This window comes from Dermacentor variabilis, chromosome 1, assembly GCF_050947875.1.
Source record: "Dermacentor variabilis isolate Ectoservices chromosome 1, ASM5094787v1, whole genome shotgun sequence".
Classification (NCBI taxonomy): domain Eukaryota; kingdom Metazoa; phylum Arthropoda; class Arachnida; order Ixodida; family Ixodidae; genus Dermacentor; species Dermacentor variabilis.
The window spans coordinates 144,290,459-144,314,809 of record NC_134568.1 but is presented as its reverse complement, the minus strand read 5'-3'; the positions used below and the strand labels follow the sequence as shown (position 1 = coordinate 144,314,809).

Here is a 24,351-nt window from a genome sequence, read left to right as displayed (position 1 = left end):
CTCCAGACAAATGGCTTCATGACACGGCTGATCAGAAGCAAGAATGTTTGGTCTCCATTGATATTTTGTAAAGACGTCACTTGCACACTACAGGAAAGCCCTCCACAGGCACACACAGAGTAACTGCAGTGACCCATCTGTGTCCCATGTTGCAGTGAACGTGTTAAATTATCTGCACTGCTAAACCAAACAAGCCTTACTTTATGTTTTCAAAAAGTTCTGTCGGATAGCAAGCTCTAATGTTTAAATAAGGTTTTATCAGAAATGAAGGCCATAATTATGCAACTGATATTACGGACTATATGATTTATTTACACGACAGAAGTATAATCCCTTTAAGTACCAATTCATTTTTTGCTTAATTTTATTCTTATTCATTCTTTGCATTTACATCACAGAAAGCAGAAAGCAGTGGAAAAAGAGGTTCAGAATAAGATTTAGAAATGCTTTGATAGGGGATAGCTAGTATGGCATGACTATATGGTGTATGTTTGTGCTGCAAAGCTGGCATACATGGGAACGCTAACACGAGATACAAAAGACGAACACGGACCTTGCACTTACCACTATTACAAAGCAGCAATGTGCAAGGTCAGTGTTTGTCTCTTATTTTTTTTTGTTAGTGTTCCTGTGTGTACCACCTTTGTTGCACAAAGATACACCATAGTCATTCAGAATAAGTTTTGCCACATACACAAACGTACACTATGTGTTTCAAGTCAGAAGAATAGTTGCGGTAAAAAAACAAACCTTTCTGTTTATTAAAATACAGCATGCAGCGCACCTAGAAACACCAAGCAATTTGTGGGGCCTGCCTACCATAATTTATTAGTGGCAAAATCAAAAGATTGAAAGTCTGTACCTGACTAAACACTCATGCCACCAGAAACCACCCAGGCTTCATGATTATACAGCACCTTTGAATTGCAACCATTTCATTTAGTGCATTCTTATGCTGAAACTTGGCATGTAAAATTGTAGATATGGTGCTCAATAAAGATAACGTTGTGGCACCAGCGCAAGCCCTCTGATTATGAAGCAACAAGACGACTAATTTGTAAAGAGAGTGCTTCAGACAGTGGACCAGACCAAGCATGTTGAGGTGTGCTACACACACTGGGATGGCCCTTCTATGATACGCACGCAAAGCACACAAGTCACTGCACACTAAAGAAAATTGGCACAAGCATAGAATTATAACATTTTGATTTTGAGCAAACAAGTGCTATGGCCAGTTATTACTTGTATGTGCAATCTGAAAGCCGTCCACAATAGCTTGTCGTAGTGCTAAGCTTAAAACTCAAAAGACATCTTGGCCCCAGACTGTTTTGCACGAGTCTTGGGACGATGACTGGATGGTCAATCCCAAAGGATGTTTTATATATAGCTTTATGAATGAAAACTTGGGGCAAACATGTGCCTGATGTCTCTATGTTACAGCCTTGTTGCCGTTCATAAACCCCCAAAGCTAATCAAACACACACTGCTAGATTTCATTGCGATCAGCTCACAGAAGCTTACAATCCGGTCCTGCTTTTGCGCTCCACATGTTAGAACGAAATACAGGTGGTGTATAAGAGCTGAAATTTGGAGAAGTTTCTGGGAATGCATAGCTGACTTCAAGCAAAGAAAAAAAAAGACCGGGGACAGTAGAAAGGAAGACCAGATGGGACAAATGCTAACTTGAAACTAAGGTTTATTCTCAGAAAACCCCATGTTTTTATCAGTCGATACTGATTAGAAGCAAAATACATCTGCAAGCACGCTCCAAGCGCCCACAAAAGTTTAGGACACGAAGTTCTAAAATTCAATCATGACATAGCTACGCACATGAAAACAAAAGCTCTGAGAGTGCAAGATATAAAAGGAAGCTCTGAATGAGGCCCTTATCATGTGGGCACTGATAGTGTTGGATTAGCAGCGTTAAAAAAACGTGTTTTGTGGAGATATGCTATTTCACTTGTACGAAGGTTAACCGAAGGCTGCCTGACATATGTGGAACAGTTTTTTTTTAATGTAGAAGGCCTCTATAACCTCCCTAGTTGTCCTACTTTGGTGCTGAAAAGGGACTGATGTGTTGTGTAGAACGGGTTTACATCTGCATTGTCAGCAGTGTACAGCAAGATGTGGATATGGCGACTCTGAGGGAGCTGTCATGCTCCCAGAGTCTAATGCTCAGGCAGCGGCCTGTCTGCCCAATGTATTTAGGTCCACATAAAGGAATGAGGTACACAACATTACACGCACAAGTAATTAAAGGTTCTGCCATGTATCGTGGCACGCCGCGCTTGTTTTGGCTTCCCCTTTCTGTGCATGCGCTTTTGAAGAGCTGGACAAATAGCGCCTAGCTTGTGCTTAGCATCAACATTATATCAGGAGGCCATTTATTTTTAGGCAATGCGAAAGCCCATGAAAATGGGATTACCGTATACTTATTTCTGTTCTCAACCATTTCCTTTGGTGCGCACTCGGCCTCTACCTTGATGGCCTTGTGGCACTTCAAGTTGGCTGATGTAATAACAGCTTCAGGGAATAAATCTTAGTTTGAAGTTAGAGCTCATCCTGTTTGGCGTTCCTTTCTTCTGTCCACATTTTTTGCACTTCTACTCGAGTATGCACAGTCAGTGTAGACACCAATAAAGCACTGTATCACTGTATGGCAGAGCAATGGGCTGCCAGAATGGCATGCATTAAACTTAATATTTTTTATTCTTAATATTTTAATATGAATTTTTTATGTTAATATTAAAAATAAATATTGAAGGTGCGATGCAAAATTATGTAAATTGAGAAAAATGATGCACCTACTAGGTGATTAAGATTGTAAAGTCATAAACGCATCAAATCGATGTTCAACCATATTTGCTGTCCATTGAGAGCATTCAAGTTATGACAGTGCTACAGGGTACATACACCCCCACATCCAGAAACCAACCTTTAACTTACAAATATTATTTTAATAATGTGAGAAGGTACAGGTGAAAGAACATTGAGGAGCACCTCAAAAGTGTTCTTTATGGCTCCGTAAAAGTGGCCTCATGAAAGACGTACTTAGCTGGACAGTACAAGACATGGGCCCACGGTTCAAAATTAGGAAGAGTGGACCAAGAAATCCCACTCTTCGGCATAAATTGCTTTAGAGAATTTGGTTTTTCAGATCTTTTTATCATTCAAGATTATGTTAGAGAAATGTTATTTGCACTAGTTTTCTCGAACACTCGCATTCAGTGACTGGCCGCCGCCCCCCGAACAGCCCTTGTAGGAGCGACTGAAATTTTCAATGCACTTGCGCGGTGAAGAATAAATCAAGTGCCAATAGTCTAACACTGTTGCAAAGATTACTGCCTTTCGAAATTAATGAAAGACTAACACCTAGTAAAAGGCCATGAGAGGAGTGCAGTGGCTGAGATAAGAGGTGGTAAGCTATACAAAAGTTTGGACTGAAAGGTCATGCCACTTCATGATACTGTGAAATAAAGGTATTAAGGAGCACCCACCAGTGGCCTGGTCACTTATGTGTCCCTTGTTCAAGCCTGTCATCGGGGAGTGCCATATTACCTCTTCCCTAATGTTCGAAGTGTTACATCTCTAAAGGCTCCTTTCTGCTACAGCAGCAGTGGAGCATCTTGTTTACTTCCTGCTGAATAACTTGCTGCCGCTCTGCCGTGGACACGTGATAAGGTTGGCGGTGGATGGGAACAGCATCACCAGTGTTTATCCGAAGCTTAACAAGTGACGTCTGACCATGTGGTCAATTGTCAGTGTCAAATATGTCGTGGTAGGAAAGCAAAAGGTGATATAGGGCGGCTGCTTGGTCAGGTGCGAGGTCCAGAGCGACCATTGGACGTAATGGGCCGTCGAGGTTCAAGACATCCTGCGAGTAATCAGGAGGATCTGGAGACGCGTCGGCTGCAAAAGCAGTGACGTGGCCAGCTGTCACTGACTGGAGCGTGGCCACCGCTATGCCTTCAGGAAACGCTTCGTCAAGCCAAAATTGAAAACGGGGAGACACATCTGATTAGCGGCAAGGGTTACGACAGAGTGTGGCACAGAGATGTCGCGTGCCAGGAGGACATCACGAATAGGTGCAACGACATAGTCGCCATCAGGCACGGTTGCCGTTGAGGCCAATTTGATGAAAGTTAGGGCTTTTGGAGGTAAGCGAACAAACGCTGCAGTGCAGAGGGTGTTCGGTTGTTCGGGGTGAACATCTGAAAGAAAAGGAAGCTTGAGGCACAGCGTACCGATGGCACAGTCAACGAGGGCAGAATGCGTCGTCAGAAAGTCTAGCCCGAAGATTAGGTCATGAGGGCAACTGGTCAGCACGGTGAACAGGAGTATGCAAGCAGTGCACATACCCCTGATGGAAACAGTGGCGCCATTGGCGATGCGTACGGCTCGTGTGATGGCAGGCGTAAGAACGTTTTTGAGGCGACGACATAGGTTAGCGCTCATTATGGACACTTGGGCTCCAGTATCAATTAATGCTGTCAACAAACACCACCTACGTCTACTTCAATTAGGTTCGTGTTGCTGAGAAGCGTCAACGGAGGATTTGGACAGGACTAACGTGATGCAGCAATACATGTATCATCAATGTGGCATGAAATCGTATCATTTGTTGCTGACTCTCAAATTTATCAAAATGAATTGTTTTCTCATTCCAATCTGCTTTCTTCTATTACTTGATAATTCCATTTTTCTTACACGGAAAGGTGCCGCAGAATTTTTCGATTGGCGACTGTACTTATTTGCATAAAAGGTGAAATTTCAACACAATGAAATTTCAATGTAATGAAGCAAATTGCCAATTTTACCGACTTCATTACTATATTGAGGTTTAACTGTATATTTAGGGTTTCTGAGAACATAAATTGAAATGTTGTAATTAATGACTTTCATGGAAAACTACTCTGCACGTGTCTTGCTGTTCACACTGAACTTGGAAACAGGGTGGTGGAACTTATTCTCCTGCATTGTGCATTACTATTTCTCCTCATGTTGGCAGTGATGACCTGCTACAAAGCTGCTCAATCTGCTTCTGCAGCTCTCGCTTTATCAGAGAACTTGCACTAGTAAAATGCTGGCAAGCTTTCAGTGCTTTGTTGGGAGAGAATAAATACCACTGGGATGAATAAGCAATGCAGACTAGAGGCTAATGTGACATGACAACCTAAGAATCCAGTAGAAGCTGCTCCAAGACAAGAGTTCCTGAGGGACACTGATATTTTGTACTTGTGGGGAAGTGGCTCTTGTGCGGAACCCCGTTTTCCCCTGCTCTCATTTTACGAGTATTTTAGCATGCTTTCGGGAGACGCCGCTCCCAAGACCTTCGGCGATGGAAATAGAGTCAGCTAGACGTGCGGAGGAGACAGACGTCACAGCATCAAGCGCTCTGAAGAAGCGCAATCGCCTCATGAGCGACACAGGCAGCGAGGACACCCTGCTGTACTACTCTGCTTCAGAAGTTCTGTCAGATGATGGGGATTACTTGACAGTTGTGAGGCAGAAAGGGAAGAGGAGAATCGTCACTGCTTCCTCGTCTTTAAGGACGACGGCGATGGCAAAGAACAATGACACGGCTCATACCATCCTCTTCTTGCCCAAGACGCTGACTGACGACTTGAATCGGCTAAACAGGCAATCCATATCTGTCGCACTGGAGGCTCTTGTTCCAAATGAGATTACAGATGTGAGAATTAACACCTGTAAGAACATTCTCGTGGTCGATGTCAAGGGCAGAGCAGCGCTGAATATATTGAGAACAGCCAAATGCTGGGCAAGATTAATGTTCGCGCCATAATACCAGAGGACAGCAATACTTCAGCAGGTGTGATTAATCATGTTGATGAGTCGATCAATGACAATGATCTGCCTATTTTGGTTAAACCCGCCACAGCAGATGTCCGTTGCCTAGAAGAATCACATTGTGCGAGGATAACCTTCATGGGGGGAAGCTTGCCGTCACATGTGAAAGTTGGATTTTTCCGTCAGCCAGTGCGACTGTTCGCTCCACAACCGCTTCAGTGCTGCAATTGTTTGAAGATAGGGCATGTCAGCGACATATGCAAAATTTCGACCATGTGCCCAAAATGCTTTGAGCAGCACAGCGCTGATGTTTGCCGTGCGACTGATTTCAAGTGTGCGAATTGCTCTGGTCCTCATGAAGCATTGTCGAAAGACTGCCCGAGACACAAGATAGAGCTGAAAGTCCTAAAACAAATGATGAGAGACAACACAATGCACAGAGAGGCCGCTGTCAAAGTGCGACGGCTTCGTGCCTGCCGCAGACGATCTTTGTCTACTAGAAATACTGAGACTGTCGTAAGAAAGATGCTACTTCCAACAGCCAGTGCTCCCAAGACGCTCACCCACACTAGCGACACGGTGTCTGGTGATGCATTGAACACGCCTACTGCAAATATGTGGATTGCACTTCCGACACGAAGCTCTCCAGCAGAACAAAGATCGACGGTGGACTACCTATGCACCATTGACAGCACAGATTACGTGTGAGGTCAAGACAAGAAAGTAATCACTATAATCAAGTATCTAATGAAAGTCACTTGCGTGTTGATAAATGATATGCACATGCCATCTGCTTGGGGTTCATTGCAAGTGCTGGACAGTCTGGATCCGGTTCTTGCAAGCCTCAAATAGCAAGCACAATGGCCCTACCGCGTCAGCCATTCTTCAGACAAGTCAAGAAAGCTTCTATTATGCAATGGAATGCCCGTGGACTGAAATCCCATATTGCTGATTTTTGCCATTACATTTTCACCAATAGATTCCCTATTATTGTTGCATGTGAACTGAACCTACAGAAACCCATCCAGATCTCAGTATATGAACCTTATATGTCATCGACTTGTAATGAAATGAGCAAGGTGATCATCTACATACGGTGTGAACTGACTTACATTGTTCATCCAGTGCTGTCACATGACAATAATCAGTATGTCTGTTTGACCGTGAAAAAGTACAAACTTTCATTTACTCTAGCGGGCGCTTGCCTTTCTCCGTCAAGTCGTTCTGACAGACAGAGACTGAGTGACATTATAGATGAGACTGCTGGTCCATGGATTGTTGTTGGGGACTTTCACACACATCATTCACTTTGGGGAAGCGTCAAGGTAAATTTCAAAGGAAGAAACCTCGTTTGCTTTGCCTGCGACCATGAACTTTGTTGTCTAAATGATTGCAGTCCCACGTTTCTGCGCGGCCGGACGTACAGTAGTTGTTTAGACTTTGCTTTTGTCTCGCGATGCCTCGCTCACCGTGTCCTTTGGTTCGCAGATACAGAAACCTGTGGAAGCGACCATATTACTACCTACCTGAAGATTAAAGGCCTAACCAAATCCGTCCCATCCAATTTTAAAGAAACAATAGATTGGTCCGTGTTTAAATCACTTATGGAAGATGCATGCCACGAAGGCGTTTCGTCCACACTAGAAATTCAGATCGCTAAGGCTATGCAGTATGCTACGCGTTCATTTTGGCCATTGGAGAAATACAGATTTTGATGTGGAAATACAGAGCCTCCGTGCAATCCGCCAGTGAGCGGTGCAACGGTACAGACGGACTGAATCAGTTTACGACCTTGGAGAGGCCAGACGCATTCAAAAGAAAATTCAACATCATCTTCCTGTGCTACAAAATCAACAATGAAAATCCTTTTGCGAGTCTCTTGATCCATGTTGTCTCGAGAACCGGCCATTTAAATCTCTAGCCCTTCATCAAGGACGCCGAGAAGTCGACGTAGCCGAAGATTACTGGATCGCAGGTCCAGCTTTCACCTATTCACCTTGCGCACCTATTCCTATTGTCCCCCCTTGCTCCCATGATCCTCGTATGGACGCTCCTTTCTCCATTGAAGAAATTGAGGCCGCACTTGTTGGGTGCAGGCGATCTTTGCCACCAGGACCCGATGGAATCACATACTCTGCGCTTGCAAACCTTGGTCAAGAGGCCAGAGATGCACTTCTTGGTCTATACAACGCATCATGACGTGACGGCCTGGTCCCTACCACGTGGAAAGCCAGCCGCCTTGTTCCACTCCTCAAGCCTGGCAAATTTCCACTGGAATTGTCATCTTACCATTCGATAGCACTGGCCAGCTGTGTCGGCAAGGTAATGGAGCGAATGATCCTTACACGGTTAGAATGGTACTTGGAATTTTACGTCTATCCAGAGGTAGTGGTGCTGGTTTTCGACGCGGACGATCGTCAATAGATAGTGTTATTGACCTTGTAATATATGTACAGCACCAGAAACATCTGAAACAAATCACTGCGGCCTTATTCCTTGACGTTGAAGGTGCGTACGACAATGCTGATCATCATGCGATTCTGGACGCCTTAGAAGCTACAGGGATTGGTGGACATGCCTTTAGCTGGGTACGCAGCTATTTGAATGGAAGATCTTTCTTTATTTTGACTGAAGACGGATCAACGCGGTCTAGCTATACCAATCGTGGTGTACCGCAAGGCGGACTACTCGGCCGGACCCTGCTCAACCTGGTGCTCATTGGTCTCGCTGATTCGTTACCGCAAACTGTTCAGCTCTCCGTATATGTAGACGACCTTTGCATATGGGCTTCAGGAGTGAGATGTGTACAAGTCCGCGCACTTCAGAAGGCTTCAACGGCCATGTCAACATACCTAAGAAGGCAAGGCCTGGAGCTTCCCCCTGAGAAATGTACACTCGTTGCTTTTACTCGCAAAGTGAGGGCCCCATATGCTGTGCGGATTAATGACCAAACTGTATGATAGAGATGAACGCACCGCTTTCTTAGCGTCATCATTGATAGGGACTTGTCTTGGAGCCCTCACGTCTCGTACATGACAAAGCGTTTGGCCGCCATCGTCGACCTTCTCGCGTTTCTTGGCGGGAAGTCCTGGGGGGCACCACAGTACCATCAATGTTGCAACTATATAAAGCACTGTTTTTGGGCTTCCTGCGATACAGCTTACCTGTACTAGGAAATACTTGCACTACAAATATCCGCAAACTCCAGAGTGTGCAAGCACAAGCAGTCGGAACTTGTCTCAGTCTCCCCAAAACTATGTCATCGATTGTGACAGTGGCCATTGGAGACGCTCCTTTGACAGTCTACATAGATACAGATGTCCTGAGAGCACACATCCGACACCTGACTCGGATTCCCTCACCTTGCTTGCTTGCCAGCATAGAGGCCGCATTCAACTTTTGCCAAAAGTGTTGTAAGATATCAGTCCTACTTGTTATCATAATTTACGCCTGCGACACGATTATCAGACCCATTGTGGTGTCTGCACTGGTTCCAAGTGGAATTGACAATTCCAGGCATCAGATAGAAAGCTGGAGCACCGTTGCGAGCTTTGAAACAAGCAACTTTGGAACACATTCACAAGTACACAGATTCTGGCAACATGTCTACACAGATGGCTTGGTAAAACTCAACACCTCAGCTGCTGCAGTCATCATCCCGGCAAAATCTGAAGAAATAGAATTAAAAACTTTATGTGTGACCACATCGACGGGTGCTGAACTTGTGGCACTCCGTGCTGCACTTGATTTCATTAATCAGGAACCACTACAACAATGGACAGTCTCTAGCAACTCCAAGGCAGCCCTTCAGTGCAAAAGCCCAATGCGTCACGGACCCAATGAACAACTGGCCTCAGAAATTAGACACATGTATCATCGCAGCCATGACAAGGGACACAACATCATCTTTCAATGGCTTCCAGGACATTGCAGCATCAGCAGGAATGACCAAGCCAATGAAGCCACCCGATCTGTGCATGAAAGTGGTCAACGAGTATTCATTCCGCTTTCGCGAACAGGCGCTGCGGCTGGGCTGCAATTGATGTCCCGTGAATGTACTTTGCCTCTGTGGGACTCGAACGCTTTCACCATGTGTCGTTTGCGTTCATTGTCTCCGGACATACGGATGCACCTACCGCCTGGGTTACCACGACGTGAACAGTCCATGCTGTACTGTCTGTGGCTAGGCATTGCATTTACAAACTCATATGCTTTCCTTATTGGAATGGCTAACAGCCCCACGTGCACCACATGCAACATTGATGAGACGCTCGCACATATTATCTGTTTCTGCCCGCGATATAGTGCCCAGAGACAAGTGATGTGCAGAGTACTGGACCAGTTGGACAATCGTCCACTATCAGAACTCAAAGCGTTAGGTCAGTACTCCCACAGAACATTCACGCTGAAGGCCTTACTTGTGTTATTAAGGTTCCTGTGGTCTACGAGGCTTCACGATAGACATTAAGAACGCTGCCCCCTACCGCTCTGTAGTGTATGCAGTTTGTTTGTGCTCGTCTCTATTTCTATTTACCCCTTCCGCTCCCTTTTTTTATTTCCTTCACCCTTCCCCCTAGCAGGGTAGCCAACCGGAACTGGCTCTGGTTAACCTCTCTGCTTTTCTATGCATCCTTTTCTCTCTTGTACTTGTGGGAGTGCATCTCAGACTGCTGTGTTACTAATATTTTATGCAAAGCCATGACGTTAAGGCCATACTTTTAAACTTTCAATTTTACAAACCTGTTGCCATCACTTCTCCTAACCCTCCTACTGCTGTGGTTCCATACCAACAATGAAAAAACATATGCAGTAGATGCGACAGGTTTTTTTGCCTGTTTATTAAACACCTCATCTGCAACAAAAGCATTCATATAAACCTTTCGCACAACACAGAGCAAGAAAGTCCACAAAAGTTCCTGCATTGTCGGATGGAGGCACCAAATGCGAGCACACATGCCAACAGTGAAGCAAAGCCTTTTGGTGGTGGCAAAGCAATAATGCTGTTCAACACTGATGAGCACTGGACCTTCCATGTTGTCACACTCAAATGAATGTGAGAAGATTCAGTGTCCAAGGTGATTTTCAGACAAATGTGTATGCATACCCAAGGGATATGAGATAGACGTACTATGTGTTGCAACTTGTTTGCATTGGCGAAGCAACTGTTGGTGAGAAAATCAAGGACATGAGAACTTTCAAGGTGACAACCGCTAAGCTTTCACTATGTAGAAAGGCAACTTCCAGAAGCCATATGAAGGATGTGCAGCCAACTGTACCACATATTTGCAGGTATGTTGGAAAGAAAAAAAAATACCATTACAATACTTTTGGACACGCTCAATGTATTTCCGTGTCACAGATTAACTTGGTTACAAGGACGCAACACCGTATCGAAAAAGGTCTTGCCTTTTTCTGCCTAATTGTTTGCCTAATTGGCTGACACTTATATATGAATTTTCAGACTTGGATGGCACTGGATTTATTACTGCCATACATACCTAGCTTGTCAAGAACTACCCTGTATGTAAACAATGCAAAAAATTTTAAGCTGCTATTGTTGGAAAACAGCACATTAAGAACAGGGTCTGTGATCATTTTGAGTGGCTGGCCAGTGATGACATGAGGACATCTACGAGTTGGCTTTTGAGGTGCCCTGTGCACATCGCTCACTGCCCGCTGACATGGTGATAAGAGGCCTTTAAAAACTGCTACATCAATAATGCTATGGATGTTACTGACAATGTGCTGCGGGATGTCAAATGCAACCAGTAGCCATACTGGGACAAGAATTCCAAATGCTCTGATGAGTCCCGTGTATGGTTTTCACTCAGATTACTAATGAGAAAATTTGCAAAATAACTCCTTGTGGGTTCATGTCCTCCAGAATTTTTTTGTTAACCAAAGGGTTAAAAAAAAAATCGACCTGTATTCTGGTTTGAGCTACATTTTTAATGATACAGCATGTGCTGTGTAGATAACCTTCCCCTGGTTAGAGTTAAATATGCTTGGTTAATAAGGAGACTCAGTGTAATGTGTACACAGTACTCATCTAATGTTTCAGTCCCTTTATCCCTCGTCCCGCTGTGCAGCAGCGAAAACTATGTGTGCTTGGCTCACATCTCTAGCATTTCCTTTGTTTTCTTTTGTACAGTGGCCTGGCCATCTTTCTTAAAAATAGACTACATGAACTAATATAAAAAGTTTAGAGAACACCAATTTTCCTCTTTGTTTTCTTTTGTACAGCGGCCTGCCCATCTTTCTTAATAATAGACTACATGAACTAATATACAAAGTTTAGAGAACACCAGTTTCACCAATGCAGAAAATTGAGATAAAGGTTTCCACTATGGTTAAGACATTTTATGCTAAGCATGAAAGTACTAAGCACAAATGATGTTATAAAATTGGCATATGTTAACCTAACCAAGTGCGAAGGTAAGAGGAGTGCCAAAAGACCTGTAAGGAGCACTGCATCCATTGAGACTCTGCACTGGCATAAAATTGCAGTGGAGCTGTGGCCCAGCTAAATCGCCCTTACACCTACCAGCATTGGATCGTGCAACAGGCATGGGTGGAAGAGTGCTCCAGGTCGAGCCGTTGAACACCTCAGCCGATGCCAACTCCTTGGAGCCATCACTGCCTCCTATCACATAGACGAGGCCATGCAAAATGGTGGCGTCAACACGACCCCGTGGGGTCTGCATGGGGGCCAAGGAGCTCCAGCGATTTGTGGCCAGGTTGTAGGCCTCCACAGTGCGCAAGCACTCTCCACGATCATATCCACCTGGACATAATCGAATGGCAGAAAGAGCTTGTCACAGACTGCTATAGAAGTACATGAACCTGACATATGTGACTAGGAAAAATAGAACGAGAAGAAAGGGGGTTAACCGAAGGCTCCGATTTTTATTAATCATATCATAAGAAGCGAACAAACAATGACACCAAGGACTACATAGGAGAAATTACTTTTACTTAATAATTGAATTAAAGAAATGATACATTAATGGAAATGAAAGTGGATGAAAAAACAACTTGCCACAGGTGGGGAATGATCCCACGTCTTCGCATTACGTCTGCAATGCTCTAACCAACTAAAAGAAGCTTGCTAGGGTTGTGGCTTGGGCTAGTTTGTTCATGGTGCAAAAGTAGGGGGACAGTGCAAAATTGACAGAACACGAGACGAGTTCCAGCGCCATGTCTGTCCTTTCTTCATCTTGTGTTGCATCAATTTTGTGCTCCGTCAAAATTTTGTGTTCTGTCAAAAAAGAAGCCACTTGCATAACATGAACTAATGAGTATCTTATTTTGCTGTAACGCAAGCTGAACAAGGACAAGATATGCCGTACCAACAAGCCCCTATAGCTATCCTCATGAACTAATGAGGCGGAAGTAGCAAGGAATTTTGAACTTTAGACAAGTGAGTAGCAGCAAGGTGAACAATGACAAGCAATGAATCCTTATCTATAATATCAATTACAAAGAAGCGTCCATTCAGCTTTCAACTACTCACGATGTGGTCAATTAAGCTAGATTTACATGACAGACAATATTGCTGGTTCAGTTGATGGACAAGCATGACATAGACCGGGACCACTTCAATTCCACTATGCATGAAGGCAATGCAATTTCTGGCATCATTCTCAGTGCCTGATAAGATTACTGCACTCAAGTAAGCACTGTCGATATATGAGCTACTCTTCTTTCACAAAATTTGCAAGCATTTAAGTGTGCGATTGTTGTTATACTCAATTAGACTTCTGCCTTTCTTCTTCTTGATTTCATTGAACAAGATCAGAGAGCGACCACAGCTGACTTATTAATTCAAGCTTTACAGGACTAATGGAATTGATCAAATTATCCAGTGGATCAAATTCATAGAGCAAGCAGGGAAAAACACACACACCACTGCTTCATTTGGCATCCTTTACCCAATTCTAATGAGCATCCAGGCTTGTATGGGTTTATAGTCAAAACACTATAGACTCAAATGTAACGCACACCCAAGTTCATAAGAAGAAGAAGAAAAAAAGCCTTTAATTCTGGCAATTAGAAAAAATATAAGACCTTCAGAGTTGACCTCTACAGAATCTAACTTTATGTACACCTAATGTCCATGGTCATCAATCTCGAGCAACATTTCATTTTTGTCCATGGACACCAATATGTGAACTATCTTGCGGTCACTGCATTTGATGTTCCGCAGTTGTCGCACTACTTCACTAAAATTCTGAACGGGATGGTAGCTCACACCTAGACTAAGTACTTTGCCAATCCATCCTGCGAGGCATGCAAGTCGTGATACCTCTGCTGCCGCTAGCTTAGAATGTAAAATAACAAATTTCAAATTACCTTTTGTAATTAAAGCCTGAATGCAGTGATCAGTGCACTGTCATCGCTTTCCTACACGAAAAAACATTTTGTTGCAATCTCGTGATGACAGTGGCAGTGATGGCGATAGGCCTGAGGGTAGGCTGGCCCTAATGCTACAAATGCAGCTTTTATCTGGGAATGCGCAGGAAGTTCTCAGTCCAATTTTCTTGAGAAAAAGGTGCATGTTAAAATTGAACAAATGCTATTAATTATTCACTGAACTGGCACCTTTGCTTCGAACTCTGCCGAAGGCAGGCAGGAAATCTGCATATTTGGCCGTAGACAATGCGTCCAATGCAGTCACTGTCCACTAGTGTCACCAAGAAAGAGGTTGCTTGCATTGGGGGTCACAAGCGGGGTAACCATTTAGGGCAGCAGGTGTTTGTGTGCTGACCAGATAACTTTGGTTTATCTGGTGAGGGACAATTTCAGGAACAAAATAACAAAAGCCTTTGCCCATAGAAATGTACAAGTGCTGGCTGGAGCCGTCAGTCTGCCTCAAATTAACATAATATAATTGACCTGAGTCAAATTAATGGACATCTACTGTATTTGCTATTTAAATTTAAATTCTGGAGTTTTGCGTGCCAAATCTATGATCTGATTTGAGGCAAGCCATAGTGGGGAGATTCCAGATTAATTTTGATTACATAGGGTTTTTTAACGTGCATCAAAATTTAAATACACAAGTGTTTTTTACATTTCACCCACATTGAAATATGGCCGCTGAGGCCAGGACTGAACTTGTGACCGCCGTGGAAGAAGAGAGGTGCTCTGATGACGCGCCCGCGTTGGGGCGAGAGAGCGGCCACTTCGTGTGGCTGGAAGTGAGCACCACCGCTAGGGACAGGGGGCCTTGCTCTCCCCCAATTCTGCTGGCGCAAGTGTGCTTAATTTACAACCTCAGTCAGCATTGAAACACCCATACCTAAAGATATGCCCTTTTTCATTATTCAGATGCCTAATTCTGAGCAGGTGGAAGTTTTCGTGCCACTTACTGTCAAAATACCATCATTTCCGAAACAAGAGAGACGCGTCGTCTGCTTGAAGATGAAGCGCAATCGGAGGCTGCTTCGGTAAAAGACCAGAGGCTGTTCTTGTAAACCGAAGGGCACAAGGCCGGCTGCTGCACCCTCTGCTCACATCTTTCAAATGCTGGAGAGAGCCGAAGCAGTTTTCCGGAAACATGCTGAAAAGCGTGATGCTTACAACCTCACCATCGATGAAATGCTTGATAAACATCAAATTCGATTTTCATGTGCTCAGCACAACGTAGATATTGCAGCGCGTCTCTTAAATTACTAGGCTGCGATGAGGATGCGACAGTTCAGCAAACAAAGAAGGTCTGACAACAGCAAGTCGCACAACTTGAGAAAGCTCACGAAGCTTATGTGAGCTACATGCGTTGTTCTGCAAGCTGAGGGGTCAAATGTGAAAGCTCTTGGTGCAAACAGCCAGCGGTGGAGTGAGGTGGAGTGATCGAATGAAGGCACATTTTCAGCGACTTCTATGCGGCTTCAAATATCCAGCCGCACATGGTAACGCGAAACCAAGCATTGGAGCAACTGACTGCGGGATAGTCGATACCATCCATTGATACAGCCCAAGCTTTGCAACCGTGGGCATCTGCTGAAGGGAACAAAGACATGCAGTGTTGTGCTTGTGCATTCCTTCCAAACTTTCCGTTTCGAATTTTTCGTTTTAACCATTTAAGTATATAATTACCTGTTTCCTTAAACGAGATAAATGACCTGCTTAATTATAATGCTGGGCATCACTTCTCTTACAATAAAAGTAAGGAAAGCGAATGCAGTTTCCTTTGGCTATTGCACTCCTAGCACAATTCAGAAATCAATTATAGCACCCCTCAAATTGTGCTGTGACACTTTGCAGATTCAGCAATGTGCAACTTGTACATGTTGACAGCTGCAGAGGCTTATCTAGTGCTCTGGCACTTCTCTGAATGCATGTTACACGGTGCTCACTTAGGAACTTTTTAATAAGCATGCAGTTATATTGCCTGTGTTTCTCGTAAATATCAACATTAAGAGTCTAATGCGGCCATACGCTAAGATGACAGCTGCTAGAGCTTTCAATTAATAAATCACTCATGCGATCTCGAGTCGAATTAAAGCTCCGAATGTTGGCAGAAATATAAAGGGACGTTCCTCCAGCCCCATAGAGTCGTTTTAATCAGCCGAACGGCATATACGCATCGAAATAAAGCGTGTCTGCCGAGCACGCCCATAGAAGCGCCAGCAAAGCGAGCCAAAAAGCTAGACACACTGCTGCCGTAAGGGGCAGCACCTGTTCTGGGGGCCTAAAGTCCCACTAAGTGGCCACGCTTCGCGCCGCCATCAGATCACCTCTCTTCTTTAACCGTGCTTGTGACCTCAAGCTCAGGAGCAGAACGACATGGCCATGAAGTTACTGTGCTATTTGCACGCCACCACTTTTAATTATTTAAGTATATTGTGACAGCTGGTCACAGCTGTGGGCACTTACCGCAAACAAGCAGCCTGCCTTGGAACTCTGCTGTTCCCATGCCACACCGAGAGCTCATCATGGGAGGCATTGTGGTGTATCCTGCCGCAGTGTTGCAAACCTCAGGTGAGCTGTCACCAGTGCTGGCTGGACCATTAAGCCTCTGCACCACTGACAGTACGATCATGGTGCCTGACACAACAGCCAGGCCCATCGTACTGTGGGCTGCATAGCAAAGCACACGTTTAGGTGGAAAAAACTAATTTACAAGTATGCACTTGTTGACACAATGCTAATGGTCTGCAGACCAACTTTGATTCAGAAAAATCCAAGACTTAACAATGTTTTTCATTTCGTGATCTTAATTGCAATAGTCACCTGTGATTTATTGAATATTGTTCTGCAGTTTCAATTTAATGGAGCGCTTGTGAAAAAAAAAGAAAAAAAGCCACCACCTGACAGTGAATTAATTTTCATGCTTCCTTTAGGGTGCCATGCTGCTGCTGAGTGGAGGATGAAATGCAGTGTTTGCTATCTGTCAAGCAGGTACAGAAACCACACTGTGTGCACCCAATTTGTGCTCATCGTCTTGTGGATATACAATAGAGAATAGTAGAGCATTGGCATGTAAAAATATATCAGGCAAATTATATCTCTAATGCTTCTACATTGTGACCAGTGCTTTAGGCTACATATAGCCATACCTCATCTACCTTATTTAATAATATCAGCGGACTCACCTCCAGTGGCTGTAGTTGCAATGATCTTCCAATCACGATCTTCCTCATCAGACGATGAAGATCCACTGGAATCTGAGCGGGTGTAAAGGAACTGACGCGGCTTTGCTGGCGTTGTGATGCCCGAGCGGCCCTTAGTCTTGCTGCCCTTTGGTTGTGACAATCGACGGGAGAGACGCTTGTAGTCTTGGATCAGCTCAGTGTCCTTTGCATCTCCAGTTTCAATGTCATTGCAGTCATGTAACGTGCGGTCAAGGTTAAGGTAGAGCATGTGCACCTAGAAAGTGAGCAAGCTGTTTTACTAAACAACGAAACATGCAACACAGATTACTGCATTCCTGCAACCAAGTTGCCCAACTACCAAAAGAAACTTTCCCTGCCAGACTTTTACAGCGAAGCTGTCTATGGCTAGCATCTGGCAAATCGCGCCTGCATGTAGACCAACAATTTTTCATATGTGGGCCGATCCTGAAGATAGTGCAATACCAGGCCGAGCCGCAGCGGAAGTGAAGCAGGCGTTAAGCACTCCCGATACGTGAGCCGATCCCAAAAATAGTTCAACGTAGAGTGACTAGGTCTCTAGGTCCGAAAAATGAAAAAGCCTATTTTATGACACCAAGGTGTGGCAATCCATTGACTGTAAATTTTACACTCCCAAGCGAATTTGGTACTCCACGTGGTATGCCAACATCAGCTCCAGACAAAATGATTCTTGCAGACAAACAATGAGTGAAGCCCAAATTAATTGAAAGCACAATGATGCAAGCAGATTACTTAGTGTCTTCAAGATTTTTCAAGGCCTCATTTTTTGTGACCACATTGTGGTTAATTTTGAAGATGGAAAAAGGAAGTGATTTAAGTGCAAAGTGCTGATACCCATATTTTTGTATATAACCGTACTGCACCAGAGCTTAACAATAAAGTTGATTTCTTTATATTCACAAGGAACTGAAAAGTACTGTTGGTTAGGATAATTACCGACAAGTGACCCACCAGAAAAGCCCCTTTAAAGAGAAATTTAACCGAAAACAAAAATGGCCAAATAATGCAAGTTAAACTGACTTTCTGCAAAAGAAAAATGAAGATTGCTTTCACTCGAGTCTCCTGTAATATTTAATGTACTAACTGTAATTAACCAAATTCAAGCTATCATGGTTGCCTCGATCTATTAAGAGTTCATGTATTCAGGGACCCCAATGATTAGGTACATTTTTACATACTTATGCTGACCTAGAGCTACAACAAGGAAAAGCATAACCAACAAGAAAGGCATCATTGCAAGCTGGAAACTAAGTTCTCAGTTGAAGACAAACGAAATGACACCTTGTTTTTGGTTTGAACAGTATGAAAAGTAGCTTCACACAGAAAGGTCATCAGAAATAGCACGAACTATTGCACTGAGGGAACCAGCAAACGAACGCATTCCTACGCCTTGCCGTGCTCAATGTGTTAATTTGATAACCAAAGCTTGCCAATTACCTTCTCGGTGAGGGTCTCCATAAGGACTCCCTCCTGGTCAAAAGAAGAGCGCATCCAGTCGAGAACCATATGGCACAGGTGCTTGTTGTTTGTAGCATCCATTTCGCAGCTGCTGTGCTGCACTAGTTCCACCTGGATGTGGGGCAGGCTCTGCAGCTCCTTGCTCTTCACCACCTCGGCTATGTTCTCTCGCAGGTACGCATCCACTTCTGCGACTAGCTCTTGGTCCATGGACTCCACCAAAATGGCCCGCACTCCTGCACGTGTGGCAACAAAGAAAACTTTTTAATATCCTTCCACGGCATATGTGCACATGCGTGTGTGGGGGGGGGGGGGGGGGGGAGGGGTGAGAGGGGTTCATTTATGAGAAGTGTTGGACAATTGCTGCAGACCTGGACAATTTTCATGAGAAATGCTGCAAGATGCGGCCCAAACTGCCATAGGCTGTTACAAAGAGATTGGAAAATGAGCTAAACACCACCACCCTTAGAAATGTATCTTATAAAGGTGCTGCCACATGCATGCAACATGTGTAGGTCAATGGAAAAGAGAAATTAGGGAGAAGGTTTTGCTCGAAGTGCCATTAGCAGAAGATAGTAAAATATAAAGCTAATATGCAGAATTAATTTATTTGCCCTGAAATGCTTTTCTGCTACTCCTTGCTGATTAAGAGCAAAACCCTTAAGCATCAATCAGGTTGATCTAGTGCCACCCTGAACACATAGAAGAATGTACACTTACCTGTGCAGTTGTCAGGGGTTAGGTGTTCCACAAGGTACTTCCCACAATACTTGGTCACTGGATGTACTTTCAGCTTTGCAGCTGCCAGGTACATGGCTTTCATTTTTGATTTGGGTACTTCCAGCCTGCACATCAAAACTATTGCTAAGGCAAAGTCAATTTTAGAGATTGCAAATACAGGTTTTAAGGCTATGCCCTGCAAGCATAGCTGCACAATACAGCTCACATATTACATTGCATTTTTTTTGTGTAATTACAGATACATTCGATTCGCCTGCACCACCTGAACCAGTTCACGAGGTGCTGCACCCTGCCATTTATTTCAGCAGTAGAGCAATGGCGACTTCTGAACCACGCCGTTCGTTTCAAAAGGTGCAGGAAAGGTGCCGGACTGGTTCATGATTTTGCTGCACCCACTCCACTGTCAGAGCCGACTCGGTGAAGGAGTACAGGTGCGAAGCAGCAGCATAGCAGATGACACAGCATACCAGCACGAGCGCCATTAAAACCCCATTAAGCACATCTGATGTGTCTACACAAGTGTGGTGTGTATTTACGCCCCAGTAGTTGACCATACCTGCAGTTCAGGACCTCTCAAACATACGCATTCCGTGCACATTAGTTAGGACACAACATAATGCCTGTACTGTGTCTGCACCTTGGAATTCGTTTCCAGTGTCGCGCGGTGCCTGCACCACAGAAATCAAGCTGCCCAATTACCAAACTTCTCGTGAATCGCCGTGAACTGGTTCACAGTGGTGCAGGCGAATCGAACAGACTGTACGATTACCAAAGTCCAAAGATCTTTTAAAAAATGCAATACACTGCTCAATTCCACTTGCAATTACAAATACTGAGTAACTTTTGCAACATGTGCGCAAGTAATGATATCGTGCAAAATACTGCTTCAAGTTACTTGCCATCTTCTATTTGCAAGTACAGTCCAGCCCACTTATAACAGCCGCAGATATAACGAACGCTCGCTTAGTACGAACGAGGGCGGTGCTACCGTCAAAATATATATTGGGGCAATGGCACAGTGTCTCACATAGAACGAACTGTTGTGGCCTCAACACTCGGTTAGAGCGAACGCGAAGCTGTCGGGCCCCTGTAGTTGACCAAGCCGGCGGTGTTTGGTGCGGTTTCGCTGGACTGCGAACCCGCGGCAGGCGAATTTCGCGCACTTTGTGTTCCCCTGACACGACGCGAACACAGAGCGCACAAAGCGTCCCCCGGCGCTCCTTTGCGGGTAAAATAAAGTAAAAAACGAAAAAGCGCGCGTTGAAAAATGAAATCGAGAAAGCGCGCACGCGCGGTGACGAAAGAGAAAGTGGCGCCGCCCACGTTGCTGTGATGCATCCACGTGATCTGCGTCGGCCAATCCGAAAAGTTAGGCGTCTGCTCTACCGGCTCAAACCAGTTCTCCATTTGTTGCTCCGTTGCCACCCCGCGCTGAGGGCATTGCGCCGTCAATTCTTTCTGTGCGATGGCACTGCATTGACATCGTTGCCGCATCCGTGCCTTTCCCAGATCGGGGAGTTGAAGGCTGCCTCAGCGTGCGAGCCCAAGGGCTTGACTTGCGCCTGGTGCGATGGAGGACTGTACGCCGACCTCTTCAGGTGCTAGAAGGAAAGCTGTCGACATCGCAACGAAGATGGCCATTGTTAATGAACTTGCTCAAGGTGCAAAAAACTGCGAACTGGTCAAGAAGTACGGACTGTCGAAATCGACCATTTCAACCATTGCTAAGGGCAAGGAAAAGATTCTTGGTGCTACCGTGAATGCCGACCCGACGACTAGAAAGCGCCTTCGGAAGGCGACCTACGTGGACGTTGAGGACACAATGCTGAAGTGGTTCGCTGACGCGCGGTCTCGCAACGTTCCGATCAGTGGAAGGCTGATGCTCTCCAAGGCTAAAGACTTCGCCTTCCTTTTGGACTTTTCCGATTTCAGCCCAGGCAATGGATGGCTCCACCGGTTTAAGGCTCGCCACGGAATTGTTTTCAAGGCGGTCGTCGGCGAGGCCGCGTCTGTGAACAACGAGGACGTCGATGCGTGGCTTTCCGACAACCTCCCAACAATCACGAGCTATGCTCCACGGGACGTTTACAATGCCGACGAGACTGCATTGTTTTATCAGATGTTGCCATCTAAAATGCATGCCTTGAAAGGCGACAAGTGCGCAGGAGGGAAGAACAGCAAGTTGCACATAACCGTTCTTCTGTGTGTCAATATGGACGGCAGTGACCGGCGGCTGCCGTTTGTCATTGGCAAGTCACGTAAGCTGCGATGCTTTGGAAGCTACGTGCCCGTACGCTACAGGAACAATACAAAAGCCTGGATGAGTCGTGACTTATTTGCCGAGTGGCTTGTCGAGTTCGACCGCGACATGGCACGAAAAAACAGGAAGGTCCTGCTCGTGCTGGATAATTGTGCGGCGCACCATGTGCAGCCTTCCTTGAGTGCGGTGACAGTGCTCTTCTTGCTTCCCAATGCAACCTGCAAAATTCAGCCGCTGGATATGGGCATCATTCATGCGTTCAAGGTGTGCTACCGGCAGCGCGTCATCCAACGCTTGTTGATCGCAATTGATGCTGCCATGCCAGTTCGCATCAGCTTGCTTGCCGCCGTGGACATGTTGAAAGCGGCGTGGATGGAACTCACCATGGAGTGCATAGAAAATTGCTTCCGCAAGGCGGGTTTTATGGGCCCAGGCACCGAGGACGCCATAGATCACCCACCGGAAGGCCGGTCGCACGAGGACTTGTGGCAACGCGTCGTTGACACGCAGCTGGCCAGACCTGACGTTGCCTGGGACGATTTCGTTTCTGCTGACGACTACGCCGACATTGCGGAGCCATGCACTGACGAAGCTATTGTGCGTGAAGTGCGAGCCCTTCCTGACTGCCCAGAGACCGACGAGGACGATGACGAGGATGCTGCTCTACCGCTGGTTGCTGTGAACGCTTCAACCGCGATCGGTTACATCGCGTCGCTTAAGGAACTCGTGTGCAGCAGAGGCCTTGGCGATGAACATATTACCGCGCTGGAAAAATTAGAAACGGCAGTGATGCGATCAGCTTTGAAGAAGCAGACATGCATCACGGACTTTTTTCAAAAATAAAGTGAACTTTCGTCTCGCTTGCTCTTTTTTCCCGTATTATAGGTGGTCCACTTAGACGAACTTTGGATACAACGAACAAATGCCACGTGACGATCAAGTTCGTTATATGTGGGCTGGACTGTATACTATAATGCTACCAACTAGTCTGCTGCCCTCAAGCCTTACGTTAACAGATCAAAGATTCTTTTTCCAATGTATAGTTCTGATGGTGAGTTAATAAGTTGGGGTGGCCATAATATAATTATTGTAGGTGTCAATGTACAACCAAGCTCGCATCGTTTACACATTCTTTTTTTCTCACTTACTACATTTACTCGATTCTAACACACCCTCGATTGTAACGCGCACCCCCGTTTTTCGTGATTGAAAGACACGCCCTTGATTATAACGCACCCCTTTTCCGTGACCTAAAAAAAAAGAAGTCCTTTATACTTTCATACAGAAATACAAGTTTCTCTCATTTGGAAGAACAAAGATTTACTCCCAATACATTAAAGTTGCGATAAATAAAAGAAGTCGCAGTTTCACCCGAAAGGCAAAGCATTGATTGCAACAGCAAATTAGTAGACAGCTATACAAAAAGTAAGGATAGTTGTTTTACAGGCAATATAAACTTTTAAACATTCGCTTACTAACTAAATTAACAAGCATGGTGTCACGAGCGCACAAGCAAACATGAACACGTCTCACGCAATGACCGCGGAAACTCTTTACCAGCGGTAGCAGGAGCGAGCGAATAATGGAGCAAATTGACCTTTGTGCGGCCTCTCGCTTCAACGCGAGCTAAGTGACGAGAGCCACAAGAGCAGATCGCTTTCAACACGGGCACCGCGCGGCCGCGCCGTACGTAGCAGCTGCCATAGTAGAACAAATAAATCTATTTGCGCCAGTCCCGCACACAAGTTTTGGGAACTCCGAACACCCGTGAATGACACTTCATTAGCATCCGTTAACGCTCACAAATATCTTGGCCTTCACATAACTAATGATCTGTCATGGAATTTGCATACTAATTATATTACTGGTAATGCTAATGCTATGTTAGGATATCTTCGTCGTAACTTTTCTACCGTTCCTACTTCGGCAAAATTGACTCTACAAAACCCTAGTTCGCTCAAAACTTGAATACGCATCTGCCATTTGGGATAACAATCAAGCATCACTAACTGTAAAGCTTGAAGCAATTCAAGATCGAGCAGCTCGCTTTATATTATCTAACTATTCCCGCCATTCCAGTGTTACATGTATGAAAACAACCCTGAATCTGCCAGATCTTTCATTACGCCGCAAATGTGCTCGTCTTTGCCTATTTCACAAGGTTTATCACTCAAACCAGGTGCTCAAGAATCAACTTATCACCCCAACTTCCTACACTTCATCCCGTTCTGACCACAGATATAAAGTTGCCGTCCCATCCTCCCGAACGAACAAGTATCATGATTCTTTTTTACCCCGCACAAGTGTCGACTGGAACCACCTTCCTGCTTCCATCATTCAGATCACAGATGTAACTTCATTCAAAGCAGCAGCCTACCACGCTATCGCTTAACGTTGCCTTCATACCATTGTCGGCATATTACATTGCTTGTTATGTACAATTCCTTT

The 24,351-nt window shown here is 45.0% G+C and overlaps 1 protein-coding gene across 9 annotated transcripts in view; it reads right to left on the bottom strand.

Annotated features, from left to right (window-relative positions):
• The window catches only part of LOC142585837 (influenza virus NS1A-binding protein homolog), a 100,416-nt gene that overhangs the window by 29,906 nt on the left and 46,159 nt on the right, over nucleotides 1-24,351 (bottom strand). For all 9 annotated transcript variants that reach the window (XM_075696917.1, XM_075696909.1, XM_075696892.1 and 6 more), the window contains 5 exons: nucleotides 19,623-19,747; nucleotides 18,882-19,138; nucleotides 17,406-17,679; nucleotides 16,687-16,890; nucleotides 12,353-12,592 (listed from right to left, as the gene is read on the bottom strand). In XM_075696917.1, coding sequence (XP_075553032.1) covers nucleotides 12,353-12,592; nucleotides 16,687-16,890; nucleotides 17,406-17,679; nucleotides 18,882-19,138; nucleotides 19,623-19,747 — 1,100 coding nt within the window. The remainder of the gene's footprint in view (nucleotides 1-12,352; nucleotides 12,593-16,686; nucleotides 16,891-17,405; nucleotides 17,680-18,881; nucleotides 19,139-19,622; nucleotides 19,748-24,351) is intronic.